The 21,402-nt window shown below is 45.1% G+C and overlaps 1 protein-coding gene across 2 annotated transcripts in view; it reads left to right on the plus strand.

Annotated features, from left to right (window-relative positions):
- The window catches only part of ABCA3 (ATP binding cassette subfamily A member 3), an 81,095-nt gene that overhangs the window by 51,089 nt on the left and 8,604 nt on the right, over window positions 1-21,402 (plus strand). For both annotated transcript variants that reach the window (XM_081338365.1, XM_081338364.1), the window contains 16 exons: window positions 539-693; window positions 2,028-2,183; window positions 3,295-3,505; window positions 4,678-4,828; window positions 5,763-5,861; window positions 6,176-6,368; window positions 7,706-8,009; window positions 9,617-9,890; window positions 10,667-10,871; window positions 11,896-12,115; window positions 12,267-12,425; window positions 13,549-13,721; window positions 16,161-16,295; window positions 18,265-18,459; window positions 19,311-19,498; window positions 19,649-19,819. In XM_081338365.1, the coding sequence (XP_081194491.1) occupies window positions 539-693; window positions 2,028-2,183; window positions 3,295-3,505; window positions 4,678-4,828; window positions 5,763-5,861; window positions 6,176-6,368; window positions 7,706-8,009; window positions 9,617-9,890; window positions 10,667-10,871; window positions 11,896-12,115; window positions 12,267-12,425; window positions 13,549-13,721; window positions 16,161-16,295; window positions 18,265-18,459; window positions 19,311-19,498; window positions 19,649-19,819 (2,989 nt within the window). The remainder of the gene's footprint in view (window positions 1-538; window positions 694-2,027; window positions 2,184-3,294; window positions 3,506-4,677; window positions 4,829-5,762; window positions 5,862-6,175; window positions 6,369-7,705; window positions 8,010-9,616; window positions 9,891-10,666; window positions 10,872-11,895; window positions 12,116-12,266; window positions 12,426-13,548; window positions 13,722-16,160; window positions 16,296-18,264; window positions 18,460-19,310; window positions 19,499-19,648; window positions 19,820-21,402) is intronic.

The following is a 21,402-nucleotide window of genomic DNA, read 5'->3' on the forward strand; positions in this document are numbered from 1 at the left end:
TGTCTGTTTTAAACAATATTCCAAGAAAACCTTAGCTTTACTGGAGGGCTGGAAGGGCAGTAAGCATGAAAGGGCAGCAACGTCCTTGCAAATTCAGGTGTTATTGTGATGTTTATTGCTGAGGAGGAGAGATGGGGCTCGGTCGTGTTAAGAAACGGTGTCGAAGAGCGACAGATTAATTCATCATCTGTTCTATTTGGAATCAACAAAGAAGACAGCAAGTAGAAATTACGCAAAGTTGATTTTAGGCCCAATTAATATTCTGCACTGGTTTCAATGCTGGTCTGCACTGATAAAGCAGTGCAAGAGTTTGGATGTTAGTTTAGTTGCCTTTAAAGTTGGTCTATTGGAAGATGTGGGATTTAACACTTGTGGCTGATTTCTTCCATTCATTCTAACATCTCCTCCATCTCCTTGTTCTAAATTTATTGACTTATTTATAAATAATTCAGGTTTTTATAACTGCCCATTCTTACGTTGACCGGAGTTCTATTTGGCCCTCACCTGTGTCCCCTTTTTCTCCTTGGCTGGTTCCTAGGACTGTATCCTCCAACAAGCGGACAGGCATACATCAATGGCTATGAAATATCCCAAGACATGGTTCTCATCCGGAAGAGTCTGGGTCTTTGTCCTCAGCATGATGTTCTCTTTGACCACATGACAGTAGAAGAACATCTTTACTTCTACTCTGGGGTAAACTTTGGAAGTTCAGTGTTTACTTGAATGACTGTAGTCTCTGCCTTTCTGGTTGTCAAGTCCAGAGGTTGTGTGATTGCCCACTGTTCATGGTCTGTCATGATTGTTTTAGCATTGCAGAGATGGTCAGTCTGTTCTGAACTCTGATGCTACTTGTCCAAACTAGGAGAGATCATTTATTTATGTACAATTTCCCAAAGCATAAACAGGGTTCAACAGCAACCAAAGGCCCATTGGAATGATAACAGAGTTGGAAGGGACCTTGGAGGCCTTCTAGTCCAACCCCCTGCTCAGGCGGGAAGCCCTATACCAGACATGTCAAACACAAGGCCCGGGGGCTGGATGCGGCCCGCGAAGTGGTTTCATGCGGCCCGCGAAGCCATCCTGGAAAGAGTGAGGGAACGGCCCCCGCTGCCTTGGCCCTAGCCCAGAGACCCTCCTTCTGCCAGAGACCCTCAGATCTGTCCCACTCCTGCCCAGGCCCCCATAGACACCCTTGATGTGAACGATGTAGAGTTGGCCACGCCCACCCAGTAGGGCATACACACTCTAGCCACGCCCACCCAGTAGGCCACGCCCACCCTGGCCATACCCACCCGGCCCCCTGAGGGCAACCGCAATGCTGATGCGGCCCTCAATGAAATTGAGTTTGACACCCCTGCCCTATACCATTTCAGACAAATGGCTGGCCAATCTCTTCTGAAAAACTTCCAGTGTTGGAGCACCCACAACTTCTGGAGCCAACTCATTCCACTGATTAATTGTTCTCACTCTTAAGTTTCTCCTTAGTTCTAGTTTGGTTCTCTCCTTGATAAGTTTTCATCTGTTGCTTCTTGTCCTCCATTCAGGAGCTTTGGTAGAATAGGTTGACCCCCTCTTCTTGATGGCAACCCCAATAAATGAAAGAGGGACTTTATAAGTGAAAGACATTTCAGAAGAACCCACGCATATACTGGTAAAATATTTTTTCCCCAGTGGTTGTTAAATGAATGCTGTCATCATAAAGTGAATTCCCCATTGTCCACCTTGGGCTGTTTTTGCCCAAACCAGAAGCAAATGCTGGTTTTTGTCAAAAACGTTGTAAAACGCAGTCACATGACCACAGGAGACTGCAAACGGCTGAAAATGCAGGCCGGTTGATGAGCATTGGTCATGCAGTCACATGAGGATTGGGGTAGGGAGAGATGGTTGGATTCCAGATCCAGGTCATAACTCCCCGTTGTAACTTTGAACAGTCCTTAAGCAACTAGTTGTAAATTGAGGACTACCTGTGTAATCATAATGCCAGGTTTGGGCCCCATACCTTTTTTCTCTTTTCTCTTCCATCTCAGCTGAAAGGATTTCCTGCTGAAAAATGCCCAGGGGAGATCACCCGTGTCCTTCACATCCTCAACTTACAAGAGAAGCGTGGGACTTTGTCAAAGGCCCTCTCCGGAGGGATGAAACGCAAGCTTTCCATTGCCATTGCGCTCATTGGGGACTCCAAGGTGAGTCTCAGCTAAGTCCCTTCCTTGTACCCTGGTTCATCTGCGCAGGGGATTCTGAGAGACTTGGTTGGACTTGATGCTTTGCAGAGCGGGTGGGGACCACTTGCTTGCCTTCCCAACGGGAGAAGATGGGAGTGGAGAGGTTGAGTGTCTCCACCATCTTGAGTTGAAGCCCTTGTTTTTCCATCAAGGTCCTTCTACATTTAAAATGTAAATGAAGGATTGGGAAACCCCATTTGTTACTGATTTATGGTGCTTGCAGCCTGCCATTTTGGACAGTTGAAAGTGGTCTCCCAACAGTTTGCCCAAATCACAACCACCCAAGACAGGAGTAAAAGGGAGCCGTTACACTGAGTTGACTCTGTGACTGAACTAGGGACTTGAACCTAATTCTTTCTCTTCCTACACTATCTTTCTTTCTTTCTTTCTTTCTTTCTTTCTTTCTTTCTTTCTTTCTTTCTTTTCCTCCCTCCTCTTTCCTTCCTTCCTTTCTTTTCTTTCTTCTTTCTTTCTTTCTTTTCTTCTTTCTTTCTTTTCCTCCCTCCTCTTTCCTTTGTTCCTTTCTTTTTCTTTTTTCTTCTTTCTTTCTTTTGCTTCCTCTCTCCTTCCTTTCTTCCTTCCTTTCTATCTTTCTTTTCTTCCTTCCTTCCTTTCTCATTCATTCATTCATTCATTCATTCTTCATTCATTTTTATTTAATAAAGGATTGTCCTCTCATCTTCATAATATCTACCACATGACCAAACTGAGAAAACAGTGCATCTTTTTAGTTCTTCTTTTTTTAATGTTATCATTCACATTCTTGATATAATGCAGACGGTTTGGTTGGACAGCCATCTTCCAATAAGCTGACCTTAAGCAGCCAGGGATGATAGAGAGGGATGGCAAGAGAGGCTTTTCTCCCCTAGAAGGGGAATCAGACTACCTCAGATTGTGTCCACCCTTCCCTCTTCCTTCTGAGTTTGCCATTACCTCTATTACCTCTTTCCATTATTACTACCCCTGTTCTCTGCTCGAGACCCAAGAAACTGGCTTCCAGTCATCTTGGGCCCACCAGATTGCAACCAGCTCTCAAGCCAACCCCAACTTCCCTGTCCTCTGCGTTGAGCAGGTGGTGATGCTGGATGAGCCTACCTCAGGCATGGACCCCGTTTCACGACGAGCCACATGGGAGCTCCTGCAGCAGCAGCGGAGAACTCGCACCATCTTGCTCACCACCCATTTCATGGATGAGGCAGACCTGCTGGGTGACCGCATTGCCATTATGGCCAACGGGGAACTCCAGTGCTGTGGATCGTCCCTCTTTCTCAAGCACAAATATGGTAAGGTGATCGCTCTAGATCAGGGGCCTTCAAAGTTGGCCCTTTGATGACTTGTGGACTTTGACTCCCAGAGTCCACAAGTCATCAAAGGGCCAAGTTTGAAGACCCCTGCTCAAGATTTTGAGGAGAAGACATTTATCGCACAACAGAGCTGCATTGGGTGACTTGAATAAAGAGAAACAGGAGTTCCTGTCTAGGAGTGCTGAATTACCACCAGCCTATCGAATACTTTGGGGCCAATCGCCAGCCATCAACACACCAATCAGCCAATAGGAAGGCACCATATAAATACAACTCACGGAAGAGCCCAAAGCACATATTCCAGTGGAGAAATTCCATGAAGATGGGCTCCACAATGAGCCCAAAAGCTCCAAAAAGTAAATCTCTGGTCCCGTTGACCAATCCAAATTTGATTTCACATCATTATCCCGGGACGCGTATATTTGATTTCATTTTTGCAGAACCCTTGGTATTCCCTTTCCTCTTGATTGTTTCTGGGGGAAAAACAACACTCAAGCTCAGAGAGGCACCAAGAACTCCACGGTTCAATCCCCGTCTGCAAATATTTTCTTCTGTCGATTGCATTTCTTTGCTGTGTTTCATCTGAGAAACTCAAGGTGGACCCTCCAGGCTGTCTACCTCTGTGATTGAAGACCAATGAGAGGCCCAGAGTTTGCCCATGGTCAAATTGAATCTTGAGTTTGGGACTTTACAAATTAGGGTTCAGATTAGGAGAGCTACTATCCCTCATTAAAAATGTAAGTTTTCCTTGAGCATAGAACTCTCGGTAATTTTAAGGAAATGTCCATGTTCTTCACAACGGTATGGAAGTACTTTCCCATCGCTTTCTTCCATTCCCCACCATCCAGTCAGAGCTGGAGAAGCTTCTTGGATGAGAAGCGAAAGGTCTTCAAAGAACAACGAGAATGTCCAGTCGCCTCATGAAAAAAAATAAATAAACACCTTTGGGCTTTCTTCCAGAAAGTATTTTTGACTTCTGAGTCTAGCCGTCAACTCTGACATATTAACTACATCCAGTCCTAGTGAACTTTTTCAAGTTCAAACCGTGGTTGGCTGAGTGTAGCCAGATTAGATCTGAAGGACATGAAAGGTAGGGATAATCCCATGATCATGGGATCGAGGATCAGGCAATATCTTTCTTCCTTTCTCAGGTGCTGGGTACCACATGGTGATGGTGAAAGAGCCCTATTGCAACCTTGGAGAGATCTCCCACCTCATCTATCATTATGTCCCCAACGCCTCTCTGGAAAGCAATGCGGGGGCTGAACTGTCCTTCATCCTGCCCAATGAGAGCACACACAAGTAAGCTCGTCCTTAGTAACTATGCGGGATGCAAGGGTTGGGTCCAGGTTTGGGTCCAAAGGCTCCAGGTCAATGGAAGTGATGGGAGTTGGGTCCAATCCACCTGGAGAACATGGGCTTGCAGGATGCCAGCCTTGGTTCAAAGAGAACGCTGCACTGCCAGTTTATCCCTTTGGTTTGGCATGCCTTAACCATGGTTGTCTGATACATCAAACTCCAACGCACTGCACCATGGCATAACCAGGCCACATTTGATCGTGGTTATCTAGGTCAAGGGCTCGTTTGACTTAACTCATTACCCTCATAATCTGCCCTGAATAGCTCAGTGGGGTGAGTTTGAGGACCCTGCTAGCCTTAAATGGAAGTTGGTCATATGGGCTGTCATATGGTGTGTGAACAAACACAGCCTTAGTCTTAGAACCAAGTTTCCTAAGCTTTTGAACCGGGTAGGCAGAGTTGAATAACAGAACAACAGGATAACAAAGCTGGAAGGGTCCTGGGAGGTAGTCTAGTCCAACCCCCTGTGCAAGCAGGAGATCCTATTATAGGTGCTCTCAGAATAGCTGAAAAGGATCTTAAGCCATCTGTTTGTCATGCATGCACACACAACACACACCCTCTAGCATTTCCCAATTCCTTAATTTTTTTTGACAGAGGGGACCAATTCTATACAAAATTGTCACTCTCTCCTTTTATTTTTAAGAGACCATTAGGCCTATGTTATAGATAAAGGTGGCTGTAAAGTCTATGGTTTACTTCACAGCATATCTCCTCCTATATTGATTAAAATGCTATAATTACTAAGAGACCCTTTTAAAATGAAGGTCATTAAGGCTAACCTGAAGGGAGCTGTCCACAGGCTTCTCAAAATCAACCTGGATTTTGCTATGAATGTAGTCTGAATTCAAATCTTCTCACTTACTTTTCCTTCCAGATTTGAGGCTCTGTTCACAGAGCTGGAGTTACGCCGGGAGGAACTGGGCATTGCCAGTTATGGAGCTTCAGTTACTACAATGGAAGAGGTCTTCCTTAGGTAACTCTTGGTTGAGTTTGCAAAGTGAGTTGGAAAAGTAGGCTTGGAAGATGAATTTGGAAGATGTGCTTGAAAGATGAGTTGAAAGGTGGACTTGGAAGATGAGCTTGGAACATGAACTTAAAAGGTGAGCTTGGAAGATGAGTTGAAAGGTGAGTTTGGAAGGTGGACTTGAAAGGTGAGCTTGGAAGATGAACTTGAAAGGTGAGCTTGGGTTGGCCTTCTCAAAAGATCACATCCCATAAGGCTTGTTATGAGAATAAAATGGGAGGAACTGGGGACTAATATTCTGAATGTGGTCTCTTTCTTGGAAGAGTTGGCAAGCTTGTAGACTCCAGCATGGATATCCAAGCCACCCAGTTGCCAGCTTTGCAGTACCAGCATGAACGGCGATCCAACGACTGGGCCATGGATGATTCCAGCAGCATGAGTGGCCTGACTAGCATGACCGACGACAGTGGGGCTCTCATCACCGAAGATTGCTCCAACATTAAGCTGAACACAGGGGTGGGTTCTGATCCCTGTTCCCATTTGGTGGAGGGTTATTTTTTTGTCTTTTTGAATGGAGGGGGAAAACAAAGAGAATATAGGTAATTCTCGACCTACGACACATACAACAGAATTTCTGTTGCCAAACAAGGCGATTGTTAAATGAGCCACACCCAATTTTAGGTCCCTTTTGCCACGGCAGTTAAGTCAAACTGCAGTTGTTAAATGAATCCAACTTCCACCCCGCCCCCAACTTTGCTTGTCAGAAGCCAGCCCAGAAAGGTCCCAAATGGTGATCACGTGAGCCCAGAATGAGGCAACTATTGTTAAATATGTGCCGGTTGCCAAAACACTTGAATTTTGATCTCGTTGCTGCAAGCGAAGATCAGTTGTCAGTTGCTTTTTTTTTTTCAGCTCGGTTGCAAATTCGAACTGACGCTTTTAAGTTAGGGACTGCCTATGTTTTCATCATGCTTCAGATTTTGAGGGGTGAATCTAGAGTATGGTTCGGTATTTGAACCAATAAAGTTGACAGATATTTTCTGCTTCCAGCGATAGAAGATAGAGGGGCTGCCTCAGTGGTGGGATTCAAATATGTAAACAACCAGTTCCGGAAGTCCATTCTGGGCCTGAGCAACAAAAAAATTAGCTACCGGTTCTGCTGAACTGGTGCAAACTGGCTGAATCCCACCACCGGTTTGCGTTCAACATAGACCCTATTAATTTTGATAGCCTTTGGAGCCCCTACTTGAAATTTGCTGACATTTGGCAGCCTAGATTCTGGGTAGTCCTTGATTTACGCTCAACATTGAGCCCAAAATTTCTGTTGCTAAGCAAGACGGGTTGTTAAGTGCATGTTGCCTCATTTTACAACCTTCCTCACCCCAATTTGTTAAAGGAACCACCGCAGTTAGTAACACAGTTGTAATGTGCCTTCCCCGTTAACTTTACTCGTCGGAAGGTTACAAAAGGTGACACTGCAAGCGTCATAATTATGAACTGGTGGCCAAGCATCCAGTTTCTGATCACGTGACCACGGGGAAGCTGTAACGGCCGCAAGGGTGAAATTCAGCCCTAAGTCTCTTTTTTTCAGCACCGTTGTAAACTTGGAACCGTCATTAAGGAAATGGTTGTAAATCAAGAACCACCCGTCTTCGTCGCTTTGGGGAGGAGCAAAAGAAATAAGTGCATGAATTCATTTCCTAATTTTACCTTAAATTCTTCCAGTCCCCCTTTGAAGTCTACTGTGACTTCAAGAACCCTTTTCTGGGTGATTCTAACCATCCGGAATAAAGGCTTTGCAGAAAACTCACTCTCCTGCCTATATATATCCTCTCCTCTCCTCTCTCTTCTAGTTCTACCTCTGCTGCCAGCAATTCTATGCCATGTTCATGAAGAGGGCTGTGTACAGCTGGCGCAACTGGAAGATGGTAGCAGCCCAGTTTTTGGTGCCTCTCATTTTCACTGCTTTTGCCTTGATCGCCGCCAAGACCTTCCCGGGACCACAAGACTCTCCATTGCTGAAGCTGACTTTAAATCCATACGGCCGGACCACGGTGCCTTTCTCTGTCTTCCAAGGCTCCAGTCTGGGCGAGAGGCTGGCAGCACAGTACAAGGATGTGGTCGGTGCCCAGCGCCAGGAGCCATTGGAGGTGGTAGGTCAGTGACAATCGGAACCTGCCTTGCTCTCATAAGATGTCAGCCTTTCCAGGTAGACCAGACAGAAAACACAACCCGATGAGCTAATTGTACTCTATTGTAAGGCTACATTAAAAGAGAAAGGGGGGGCGTGGGTGGCCTAGCAGTTAGGATGCTGGGCCTGTCGTTCAGAAGGTCGGCAATTTGAGACCCAAGTGTCACAGGCGAGATCCCGTTACTTGCCCCAGCTCCTGTCAGGCTAGCAGTTTGTAAACATGCAAGTGCAAGTAGATCAGGGGTGTTAAACTGCCGGCCCGCAGACCGGACGCGTCACACAGAAGCCGCGCCCACCCCATTGCCAGCAATGGCAAAACAGTCTCGATACGTCGCGCGACGTCACGTGACATCGCAAGTTTGACCTGTCTGAAGTAGATAAACAGGTACCACTTCAGTGGGAAAGTTACAGCGTTCCTTGCGCCTTGGCATATAGTCATGTTGGCCATATCATCCCAGAAGCATCTTCAGTCAATGCTGGCTTCCCCAGCTAAGAAATGGAAGATGGGCATCACCCCTTAGAGATGGGAACAACTGGACACCTTTACCTTTATCTTTACATTAAAAGAATCTTAGAAGTCTAAAAGGACAAATCTGCTATCACTTTCTTTACAGACTGAGACTCTAGGACAGGGGTAGTCAACCCTGGCTCTTTTATGACTCGTGGACTTCAACTCCCAGAATTCCTGAGCTTGAAAACCTCTCCCTTTCCCCTCAGCATGGCTGGCTCAGGAATTCTGGGAGTTGAAGTCCACGAGTCATAAAAGAGCCAAGGTTGCCTACCCCTGGCCTAGGCCTAGGCCACTTTATGACTTGTGGACTTCAACTCCCAGAATTCCTGAGCCAGCCACGCTGAGGGGAAAGGGAGAAGTTTCCAAGCTGAGCCAGGCCAGCTCAGGAATTCTGGGAGTTGAAGTCCACGAGTCATAAAAGAGCCAAGGTTGCCTACCCCTGCTCTAGGAAGCTACTTTTTTCACCCATTATATAGCTGTGGGCTAAGCCCTCTTTTATCTGGTCATTCCTTTCTTTGTCCTGTTTGTCCAAGTCTTTCTCACATGTCATTACGTAAACCTACATCGTTGCTTGACTGCAGTCAACCCCACAAGGTAGACCAGGAAATCTGCTCCAGCGGAAGGCTAAAACCACTTTTATTGTGATTGACTAGAATAAGCAAGTCAGATGGTTGCTGGATCTTGTCCCCTTTGTATGCTCCAGTAAAATAGAGAAGTGTCTGCTTGAGCCACTTCTGGATGTTATCTCTTGGTTCTGGGCTTTGAAAAATGCTTCAGCCCCTTTGGGTCTAGACCAGGAGTGTCCACCCTTGGTGGACACTTTTAAGACCTGTGGATGGGTGATAAAATGGTTTGCAAAGATCACAACCTAATTTATAGGTTGTAAATTACTTTTTTTTCTGAATCTGCTGTAATCTTGAGTGGATGGACAATTGTAAGACAGGAATTCCCTGTCATCTTCACGGTTAGACATTCCTGAAAAATCACTCTACAAAAGGATGCTGGTCAGCGAGGAGGGCCCTCTTGAGGATGTCTCACTTTATGAAATGGATGCCCTTGCAGGAAACCTGGAGGAATACCTGATTTCTCGAGCATCCGAAGAAGCCGGAGCCTTTAATGAGTACCACATAGCAGCAGCTTCTTTCCAAGAGACTTCGAAAGAGATGGAAGTAACCGCTCTTTTCAACAACCAAGCCTTTCATTCTCCCGCTGCCACGTTGCTACTGGTGGACAATGCCTTGCTGAGGCTAATAGCTGGACCAAACGCCTCCATCACAGTTGCCAACTATCCACAACCTCGCAACATGACCGAGACAGCAAAAAACCAGCTCATGGAGTGAGTCCAAACTTTTTGTTTTTAATCTTGCTTGCTTTTTAATCTTTTTAATCTTGCTTGCTTTTTCTTCTTCTTCTTCATCATCATCATCAAGTTGGAAGGGACCTTAGAGGTCATCTAATCCAACCACCTGCTCAGGCAGGAAATCCTATACCATTTCAGACAAATGGCTGTCCAGTCTCTTCTTAAAAACTTCCAATGTTGGAGCATTCACTGCTTCTGGAGGCAAGGAGTTCCACTGGTTAATTGTTCTAACTGTCAGGAAATTCCTCCTTAGTTCTAGGTTGCTTCTCTCCTTGGCTAGTTTCCACCCGTTGCTTCTTGTCCTGCCTTCAGGCGCTTTGCAAAATAGCTTGACTCCCTCTTCTTTGGGGCAACCCCTCAAATACTGGAACACTGCTATCATGTTTGCCCCTCGTCTTTCTCTTCATTAGACTAGACATACCCAATTCCTTATAGGTTTTAGCCTCCAGTCCCCTGATCATCTTTGTTGCTCTTCTCTGTACTCTTTCTAGAGTCTCAAACATCTTTTTTTTAACATCCCATCTTAGATTATACCCCATTTTTCACTCAAGAACTCAAGATGGCGTAGGTACGTCCATTCCTTCATTTAGCAACCAAGTCCCATTTCAAGTGTCGGTATCAACCAAGCTATCCCCGATGCCCGCCCAGTTCAATTGTAGTTCCAGCAGAACTCTGGGTAAATTGCTTTCTGGATCCGACTTTTAATCACAGTTTTTTCCAGCTGATTGTGCTGTCTTTGTCCTATCCGGCAGAAGCCAGACCGGTTTTGCGATTGCCATAAACTTGCTCTATGGAATGGCCTCCTTGTCCAGCACTTTTGCCCTTCTTTTGGTGAGCGAGAGGGCCATCAAAGCCAAACACGTGCAGTTTGTCAGCGGTGTTTACATGGTGAACTTCTGGCTCTCCGCACTTCTGTGGGACCTCGTCAACTTCCTTACACCCTGCACCCTCATCCTGGTGAGTCCTTTTCCTGGATAGCTCGCGTCATGCAGGGATCCTTATTTGATTCCAAAAAAAAAGCTTCACTGAATTGTGTTGAGGAGAAGATCCAGCTAAAAGGGTCCATCAGCGGACCCATCAATCTTCTGTTGAGGGAGGGAGACATTTTTGAATGGGAATGCTCATGTTAAGGAACAACATGGAAATGCAGGATTCTGATGTGCATACACCTGTTAGAATGGCATTAATACCTGGTTATTTGAGCAGTAGTTGGACAATAGTGGAGATCAGAATGAAGGATTTATAGTTAGAAGTTGGCGAGTCTCTGGGCAAAGAGATCATAGAAGGTATTACTCATTGCTGGCATCTGTTACCTGCTCTTCTGGATCTCAGATATGACAATCTAGTAGAGTTGGCCCTTAGTATCTTCCTAGATTCCAAGGTGGCTTTTCTAGCCTGTTCGCTTTCCAGTATTAAGGACATCCAGAATTCACAGCTACATTCGTAGTAATGGAGAATTCTGGCCATTGTAATTACTTTATTGGCTAGTCCAAATGAAATGGAAGTCCAGAATCTGTTTATGAGTTCCATTGAGCAGTTGGGTAGATGGTTACTTTTCCTGTCCAGGTTCCTAATTTGGGGAGGGGCGGAGGAAGGTAGTAAACATTTGAACCCTGTTCCCTTTAGCGACCAGAGGACAAGTGATAGGTTAAGCCTCTAGACAGCAGTTGTCAGTCAAAATTCTGGATTCTTCTGGGTCTTAAATTGTAATGACTATTTCTGTTGGTATTCTGTTCATATTTATGTAGTGTATATCAGAGGTGGTGACCCTTTGAGAGCTGTGGGCAACGAAATTTCATTTTAATGTATGCCGATTAGTGTACATTCAAAGTGACAATAAAGTTATTATTCTACTCTACTCTACCCTACTCTACTCTACCCTACCCTACTCTACCCTACCCTCCTCTCCTCTCCTCTCCTCTCCTCTCCTCTCCTCTCCTCTATTCAACTCTCCTCTACTCTATTTTATTCTATTCTACAGGTGATCTTCCAAGCCTTTGACATCAAAGCATTCACCGAGGACAACCATCTTGTGGATATAATGCAGATATTTCTTCTGTATGGCTGGGCCATTATCCCCCTCATGTACTTGCTCAGCTTCTTCTTTTCGGTAGCAGCCACAGCCTACACCCGCCTCACCATCTTCAACATCTTCTCCGGCACAGCCACATTCTTGGCAGTCGTCATCATGAGCATTCCTGGTAAGGAGTTTGGACTTTGTCACCTTGGCTTGAAATGTTTTAATGCAGGGGTCTCCAACCTTGTCATAAAGTGGCAAGGTTGGGGACCCCTGTTTTAATGGCTTTAAGCCACCAAGGTTAACTTTTTCTTCCCACATTTCTTCTCTTTCAGAGCTTGGCATGGTGGATCTGTCTAACACACTAGATAAAGTCTTCCTAATCCTGCCCAACTACTGCTTGGGACAAAGTATCAGCAAGTTCTACCAGAATTATGAGTTCATTCAGTTCTGCACTTCTTCTTTTGAATCCCTGGTCATCTGTAAAGTGTTTAGTGAGTACACAGTATCATCTTAGGTTTGGCTTGCTAGGCAGTTTTGAATTTAACAAGAGACTGCTCTTGGGCATGGCAGCTGCGCGTTTGAGTGGATCTTAGAATTCAGACTGATGAGGGAACCAAGTTTTATCCCAAGCACGCTCATGTTTTTATAGGTCAGGGGTCTTCAAACTTGGCCCTTTTATGACTTGTGGACTTCAACTCCCAGAATTCCTCAGCCAGGCATGTGTGCCTGGCTGAGGAATTCTGGGAGCTGAAGTCCACAAGTCATAAAAGGGCCAGGTTTGAAGAGACCTGTTCTAGATTCTCAGATCTAGAGGCACCAAGCAGAGGTAGATGCAATGTACAGACACACTCTGAATGTACTGATGTATTATGAAGCAACTGAAGAGAGATGAACCTTTAGCTTCGTTACAAAGTTCCCAGCATCCCAACAGACCATTATATCAGACCGTCTGATGTACTATATTTCTTAAGAGAGGTATTATGAGTTAATTAAGTGATATTGATAGATTCAGCTTCTGGTGAAGGTATGGATAAATGTTCACCATCCTAACTTTATTTAGTAATCATTCCAATATTAATCTCACCCATGGACCTTATCTATTATCCTTCCTTTCTTCTATTCCCTCAACTTTTGCTAGTTCCTCGTCCATTCCCATCACCAAAGGACGTAAATGTCTACTTGCTAATTGTCCACTCAAGGAATCAGTCAACCTTTGTCCTTACTGACTCACCCATTCTTTGCCAGCTCATGGTTCTATCAGTAACCAACTTGAGATCCATAATTCAGATACATCTATCTTAATTCCCTCATTCTTTTCTCAACTGTCCAGCTTTCGCAGCCCTGAATTGTCCCGCAAGAGATCATTGCTTCAGTTCTTCTGATCTTGATTGCAATAGAAAGGACTAACCTTCATACAATAGGCAAAGTCCATATATGTTCCTTCTCCAAAACCCAGGGACGCCATCCATCTCAACCCCATAACTCTTTCTGCCTAATTGCGCCATGCCCTTGGCTCTCCAATAGAGGTTTGGTGGAGACTTCAACCACCAGATGGTTGCTGTCTCCTGAAACCATCCTTTTTCTTTCTCCTTTCTTGGCTCTTTCTTATTCCAGATATCACCTACCAGACCAACTACTTTGCTTGGGAAAGCCCAGGCGTTGGAAAATACTTGACAGCTATGGCAGCCCAAGGACTCTCCTTCCTTCTCCTGCTCTTTCTCATTGAGACTAATCTCCTCTGGAGAATGAGGACCATTGTCTGCGACATACGACGGAGGCGGAAATGGGTGAGGCTTTTGCACAAAGGAATCCCTTTCTCGGCTGAGTCCTTTGGAGTTTCTCAATATTGGATCTAAGTAGACTTCCCACCCAAATTCTGCATAATGTAATGGGTGGAGGGGGAAGGTGACTTCAGCCAATGCAACAATACGCCCAGAAGGGTGTAAGTAACACCCTGTGAATTTTCAGAACTTGGGAAAGTCGCTGGCCAGTTCTTAGGAGCTGCAACTATCTAAGAAAAGGAAAAAAAAGGACTAGGAGTGACATGATAGCAGCGTTCCAATATTTGTGGGGCTGCCACAAAGAGGAGGGGGTCAACCTATCCTCCAAAGTACCCGAGGTCAGGATAAGAAGCACTAGATGGAAACTAATCAAGGAGAGAAGCAATCTAGAAATAAGGAGAAATTTCCTGACAATGAGAACAATTCATCAGTGGAACGGCTTCCCTTCAGACATTGTGGGTGATCCATCACTGGAGGCTTTGAAGAAGAGATTGGACAACCATTTGTCTGAAATGGTATAGCATTTCCTGCTTGAGCAGGGGGTTGGACTAGAAGACCTCCAAGGTCCCTTCCCAACTCTGTTATTCTGTGAAACCTTTAGCGTAGACCTCAAAACACCCCACCAACAGCTGCTACCTCAGTATAATGTTTATACAATGGTGAAGAGGCATTAAAGCTCTTAGTATAATCATATTAAGTATGCCTAACTTATTTGATTTAATCTATCCTTTGGGACATAGGTAAGTATTTTATAAATCTTCTTTCTACTACGACCAGAACCCAAAGGAGTTAACGTTGCTCCCAATCCTCAAAATTGGAAAAACCTAAATTAACATTAATCACAAGTCAAAGCCAATAGGTTGGGCAGAAAGATTCATCAGTTTGAATGTACTGAAGGTCTAGAAGAGGGGTCTTCAAACTTGGCCCTTTGATGACTTGTGGACTTCAGCTCCCATAATTCCTCAGCCAGACATGCTGGCTGAGGAATTCTGGGAGTTGAAGTTCACAAGTCACAAAAGGGCCAAGTTTGAAGACCCCTGGATTAGAATCTCTTGCAAGTAAAGAAAGGATCATCCATATAAACACACCATCCAACCGACTACAGCAGGGGTCTTCAAACTCAGCCCTTTTATGACTCATGGACTTCAACTCCCAGAATTCCTCAGCCGGCTGAGGAATTCTGGGAGTTGAAGTCCACAAGTCATAAAAGGGCTGCTGAGTTTGAAGACCCCTGGTCTAGAAAAGGGAGTGCATGTCATATTATATGATTCTTAACTGAATCATGCAATCATTAAACGAATCTGGCTTCCCCCATTGACTTTGCTTGTCAGAAGCAGGCTGGAAAGATTGCAAATCACAATCAAATGCCCGCCAGACACTGCCACTGTCACAAATGTGAGCCAATGGCCAAGTGCCCACGTTTGCAATCACATGATCGTTGGGATGGTGTGAAGATCACAACTTTGAAGTCGGGTTATAAGTCACTTTTTTTTTTAGGCTGTTCTAACTTCGAACCGTTGTTAAGGAAATAGGTCAAGGACTACCTGTGCTCAGATGAACCAAAATAATGATAACTTTATTGTCACTTTGAATGTACACCAATCGGCATACATCAAAATGAAATTTCGTTGCATACCGCTCTCAAAGGGTCACCACCTCCGATATATACTCCTTGTTCGGGGCCCGATCAAATTTCACATTGTCCGTTTTAGTCTCTAGGGAGTGAACGATGGCAAACAGGACAGATGGAAATGGGGCTCCATGTGGATTAGCCCTCAAATTCGCTTGTATTCTGACAACCTCGCCTCCTTTCCTTTTTCTGATCCTGACTCTTCCACCTTTTCCTTAAAGAGGCCTTGCTTCTTTTCGCCCCTGGAGCACGCTGCTGCCGCCGCCACCACCAACTCCTCCAAAAGCCTCTCTCTCTTCCTCTGGGCCTGCCGACAGCCTCATCCAGTTCCTTCGCCCCATAAGCTCCAGGTCCTCTCCTCCTCTGCCTCCTCTGGAAACAGCCCTGATTTGCAATACAATCCATCACTGGGCCAGCAGTCAGATCTTGCTGCTGGTAGAACAAATTCAAACAGCGCCAACGACTTTTAGCGGTCTCACCAGCAGTTCCAAAACAACTAGAAACTCGCCAGGCCAGCAAAGATTGTCGGTCGTATGTTACCTTAGTTCCACCATGTTGCTCAAACACATTAAAATCTTCCTGATCATGTGGCCTATAGCCCTTACTATCCCTCCCAAAACTATTCGCCTTCAAGAGCCAATGCAGCCGCAGCCATTCCAGGCGCCGCCATCTTAGAATGATTGGAGAGGTTTTTCTCCCCTGATGTCATTATAAATTCAGTGATGCCCTCCAGCTTGTTTTAAACAGAAGGTGTCCCTTCCAATAACTTGCTTCTGATGTCTCGCTTTGGTTGATTTTTCATGCTATTCCAACAGCTCATGCTGCTAAACCAAGTTCCGGTGCTTCCAGAAGACCGGGATGTTGCTGATGAGAGAAAGAAAGTGTTGGAATCACCAACAGCATCCATTTCTTCACTGAATAGTCCTCTTGTGATTAAGGAGCTTACCAAGGTAGATGTTCAATGTAGCCTCCAAAACGTATCTCTCACCGAAACCCCATCGGAATAACGTAAACCACTTTTGAACTACATGCTTTCTACGCAACCCCCCCCCCAAAAAAAAATATCCACAATTTCTCCTAAGAAATGGTAGATGGTCCTAACTGGGCTTGAAACTTACAAAGTAATTGTGTGGTAGGATGGGTAAGGCCGGAAGGATAGCATGCAATGAGCCTACGCAGAATTTATGTGCTTATGTTGTTTCTCCAGAATTAAGTAAACCCTTAAATCTCATGGTAATCAATAAAGATAACAGAAGCCTTCTAAATATTGAACTGGCTTTCTGTGAAAAGGGGTTGGCTTTTATTTATTGATTTGATTTTCATCCTGCTTTTATTTTGGGTCAGCTCAAGATAGTGCCCATACCTACGTTTTTGTGGCTTAAAGAAGATAATTTCTGGTCTCCTAACTTTCTAGCCTGGTGCTTTAACCACTGCACCAAATTACTACACTACACTAAACTTTAGCTTGAATCATGGCGGGACTTGGAGTCTTTGTTACTGGAATTGGTTGATAAGCAGAGCTTCTCAGCCTTGACAACATGAAGAAATGTGCCAGAATTCAGGATTCTGGAAAGTGAAGTCCATACATCTTGGAAGTTGCCACGGTTGAGAATCATTGCACTAGCACAGAGGTATGCTGGCTCAGGAATTCTGGGAGTTGAAGTCCACGAGTCATGAAGGGGTCATAATTCCCCCATGCTAGCTCAGGAATTCTGGGAGTTGAAGTCCACGAGTCATGAAGGGGCCAAAGTTTCCCCATGCTGGCTCAGGAATTCTGGGAGTTGAAGTCCACGAGTCATAAAAGAGCCAAGGTGGCCTACCCCTGCACTAGCGAATCAGTTGCAAGTGGGATGTGCAGAAAAGCAGGGTACAAATTGAAAACCAAGCCATCTTCACCCTCACCCTCAGTAACATAAAGCACTAATCACAATAATTATAAGCAATGAAATAACATAACCCCCCCCCCCCAAAATGTAGCACCACTTGAACACCTTCGGCATTGACAAAATTGCCTGACTTGGAACAGCTTACATGCTGAGATGATGATCTTCCAGACCATCAAACAACCACATCTGCCTATCCCAGGTCCTTGGGAGGGGTCTACAACAACTCACCGTAGCCAACTCACTGCAGCCAACTCATGGGAAAATTCGGTATGGCCAACTTACCATGTTGTTAGTTGCAAAGTCGTGGACAACGTTCCTCCAGGCCTTCCTGTCCTCTACCATCTTCTGGAGTCCATTTAAGCTCACACCTACTGCTTCAGTGACTCCATCCAGCCACCTCATTCTCTGTCGTCCCCTTCTTCTCTTGCCCTCCATCTTTCCCAGCATTAGGCTCTTCTCCAGTGAGTCCTTCCTTCTCATTAGGTGGCCAAAGTATCTGAGTTTCAACTTCAGGATCTGGCCTTCTAAAGAGCAGTCAGGGTTGATCTCCTCTAGGACTGACCAGTTTGATCACCTTGCAGTCCAAGGGCTTCGCAGGAGGAACTTAGCATAGAGTTATATTAATATTGAAAAATAGTGGAGTGGAATCATTAAAGAAAGGATGCCAAAGGAGGGACAAAAACGACCAAAATTAAAATAATTTCTAACTATTTTAAATAATTGAATTGTTTGAATTGTCCCTCAGCGAGTTGTCCTGTGGTGAGTTGGCCATGTTGAGTTGGCCATGATGGGTCATTGCAAGTTGACTCAGAGAGTTGTCCCATTCCCCCTTGGGAAGGACTTGATAGGTACCCCAAAATACTAAATCCAGCCTGACTGTGCAACCAATCACAATAGCATATAATAATAAATGATTATTTATAAGTCCACAATAATAAAAATAAGTAATAATGAATAATATTAGCAGCAATAATGCCAGCTCTATGTATTGTGCATCTGATACCATTTTCTCCCCCCACTTTTGTTTCTCCAGGTATACAGTAGCAGGGATTCTTGTCTGGCTGTGGACAGAATTTCCCTTGCAGTCAGCAAGGGAGAATGTTTCGGTCTTCTGGGTTTCAACGGGGCAGGAAAAACAACCACCTTCAAGATGCTAACGGGAGATGAGAGCATCACTTCAGGAGATGCCTATGTGGATGGGCACAGCATCCTGGCCAATATCAAAAAGGTAATGGGGGAATTAAGTCAGTGGCCTAGAGGTGGAGCTCTCACCTCATAATCAGGAGGCTGTGACTTTGATCCTTGGTAGTGGTAGATATTTCTCTCTCTCTCTGGGTGCAATGAGTAATTGTCTGCTGTGAACGCCGCATAGACGTCAGGAAGGGCATCCAGCCAGCAAACTCTCAGCTCCATTCAGTCACTCTGACTCCCATCCTGATGCAAGGGATTACAGGGTCGTTAAAAGAAGAAAAAAAATGGGGGAGTCGAGAACAAAACAACAGCTGTTGTTGATGAAGCTGTCAAGAGTTATGGATTCCTATTCTAGATTAGACTCTTCCAGTTCTGGCATTTTGGGACCCTAAGGAATGTTTGCTGGCAATACCTGCAGTGGGCTAACTCAAGGTGCAGGTGGCCGAGTTCTCCAGATTCTGCAAAAAAGATACAGCAAACAAGTCAGTTGGGAGGAGGGAATAACAGCTGTCCAAATCCTACTACAGAGTCATTTCTGATGGGAATATTGTGGCCCTCCCCACCTGTTATCCTAAACCCCTCTCTGAGCAGTAGATGTTGGGAGATGTCTGGGCCTCGTTGGAATCTCCAAAGCATTGCCTGCAACACCTTTCAAAAGTGGCTGGCGAATTGTTATTTGGACACGGGAGGAGAGCGAGAAGCCATCTCTTTAACTGTATTTAAGTCAATAAACTAAATTAAACTTGATCTGGCTTCCTTCCACATCTTTCTCTTGACCTTTGTCCACCTTTGGGGAGTATGGCTTCCAGCACATCAATCAAAGACCATCCACTGCAGTCAACCATAGGCTGGAGATGTTCTTCTCAACTTAATTTGATCTGCCTTCAGGTCCAGCAGCGGATTGGCTACTGTCCCCAATTTGATGCCCTTTTGGATCACATGACTGGGAGGGAGACCTTGAGCATGTACGCCCGACTGCGGGGAATCCCTGAACGCTACATCGGCAGCTGTGTGGAGAACATGCTTCGTGGGTTGCTCTTAGAACCTCATGCCAACAAACTCGTCCGCACATTCAGGTGAGAAGCCTTCTGAAGCAGAGGTGGGTTCACCTCCTACGCTCATCCATGATGGGAGGTGGGACAAAATGGGAACAGGGACTTTGTTTCACGGTTAGTAATGGCTGGTGGCAACTCTTCGACGTAACCTTTTTCCCTCGGTCTCTGCAGCGGTGGGAATAAGCGGAAACTGAGTGCGGGAATTGCTCTCATTGGTGGGCCTCCTGTGGTGTTCCTGGATGAACCTTCCACCGGCATGGACCCTGTTGCCAGACGCCTATTATGGGATGCAGTCGCTCGGACACGGGAGTGTGGGAAGTCCATCATTATCACATCTCACAGGTTGCCCTCTGTTTCTTTGTCTTCCATCATCCTGGGGCAAAACAATGGATTTCTGTCAATCTCTAAGACCTGGGCTCTTTTATGACTCGTGGACTTCAACTCCCAGAATTCCTGAGCCAGCATGGGGGAACTATGGCCCCTTCATGACTCGTGGACTTCAACTCCCAGAATTCCTGAGCCAGCCATGCTGAGGGGAAAGGGAGAGGTTTCCAAGCTGAGCCATGCCGACTCAGGAATTCTGGGAATTGGAAGTCCACAAGTCATAAAAGAGCCAAGGTTGCCTACCCCTGCTCTAAGGAAATGTGTCTCTGTTAAGGAATTTGTTGTGCAGAGGTCTCCTTGTGCTACCAAAGAGTTGCACAGACAAGGAAGGGTACTGAGAGCAGCAAGAGTTACACAGTAAACACAAGAGTACACTGAGTTGTAAAAGCAAAAAGTAGTTTACTTTAAGGTGGTGTAAAAACAAAAATGCACAGTCAAAAATAAACAGTCCAAGTAGCAATCCAAAATACAAAGTCTTCTTACCGGTCCAGAGGTCAATACACAGTTCAGGTAACAGATAGCAGTGGAGGTAGTAGAGAGCAGTGAATTCAGAGAGAGAAAGAAGCTACATTACTAGCTCCCTCTTATGGCCATGAGAACACTTACACACCCATTGGCCAATTAACATCTTAAAGACATAACATCATGGTTAATATATTTTCAACCCAACATTGTTCAAGCAACCTTGGCTGCTTGAAGACATATGGACTTCAACTCCCAGAATTCTCCAGCCATTCTCGGAGTAAGGGCAGAGGATCCTTGGTTTTTTAAAATATTTTTTAATATTCTGCACTGAACTTGTTTCAGTTGCATGCCATGTTTTCAGGGTAGCAGGAAGCTCAAATTTGGCAATGCAGTCGAGATGGGCTGGAATATATAATGTATAATCGTGATAGTTAACTATGTGTATAAAGGCATACGTATACATACGAATGTGCGCACACACAAACACACGTATGCAGAGACACTTGCACTATTTATTATTACAACAACATTACAGATTTTTTTTTTAAAAAAAATAGTTCTGTTTTTACTTACTTTTTGACGTACTAGTTGTGAGTTTGTATATATCTGTGTTTTGCTCTTTTCTTTTTCTGTTACTAATTTAAAAGCAACAAAAATATTTTTCCAAAAAGGGATGCTTGTGGACCAGCCCTAAGATGGGATACTTCTTTGCCACTCAAATCCAGCCCTTTTTTTCCTACTGGGTCTCAGATTTCCTACGCCTACAAGTCTTTATATATCTACCTATTAAATTCATTAAGGGACGTGGTGGCTCAGTGGGTTAGGACGCTGAGCTTGTCGATCAGAAGGTCAGCAGCTTGGCAGGTCGAATCCCGAGTGCCGCGTAGCAGAGTGAGCGCCTGTTATTCGTCCCAGCTTCTGCCAACCTAGCAGTTCGAAAGCACGTAAAAATGCAAGTAGAAAAATAGGGACCACTACGGTGGGAAGGTAACAGCGTTCCGTGCGCCTTTGGCGTCTAGTCATGCCGGCCACATGACCACGGAGACGTCCTCGGACAAGCGCTGGCTCTTCGGCTT

The sequence above is a fragment of the Vipera berus genome, assembly GCF_964194415.1.
Source record: "Vipera berus genome assembly, chromosome: 13".
In the NCBI taxonomy this organism is placed as follows: domain Eukaryota; kingdom Metazoa; phylum Chordata; class Lepidosauria; order Squamata; family Viperidae; genus Vipera; species Vipera berus.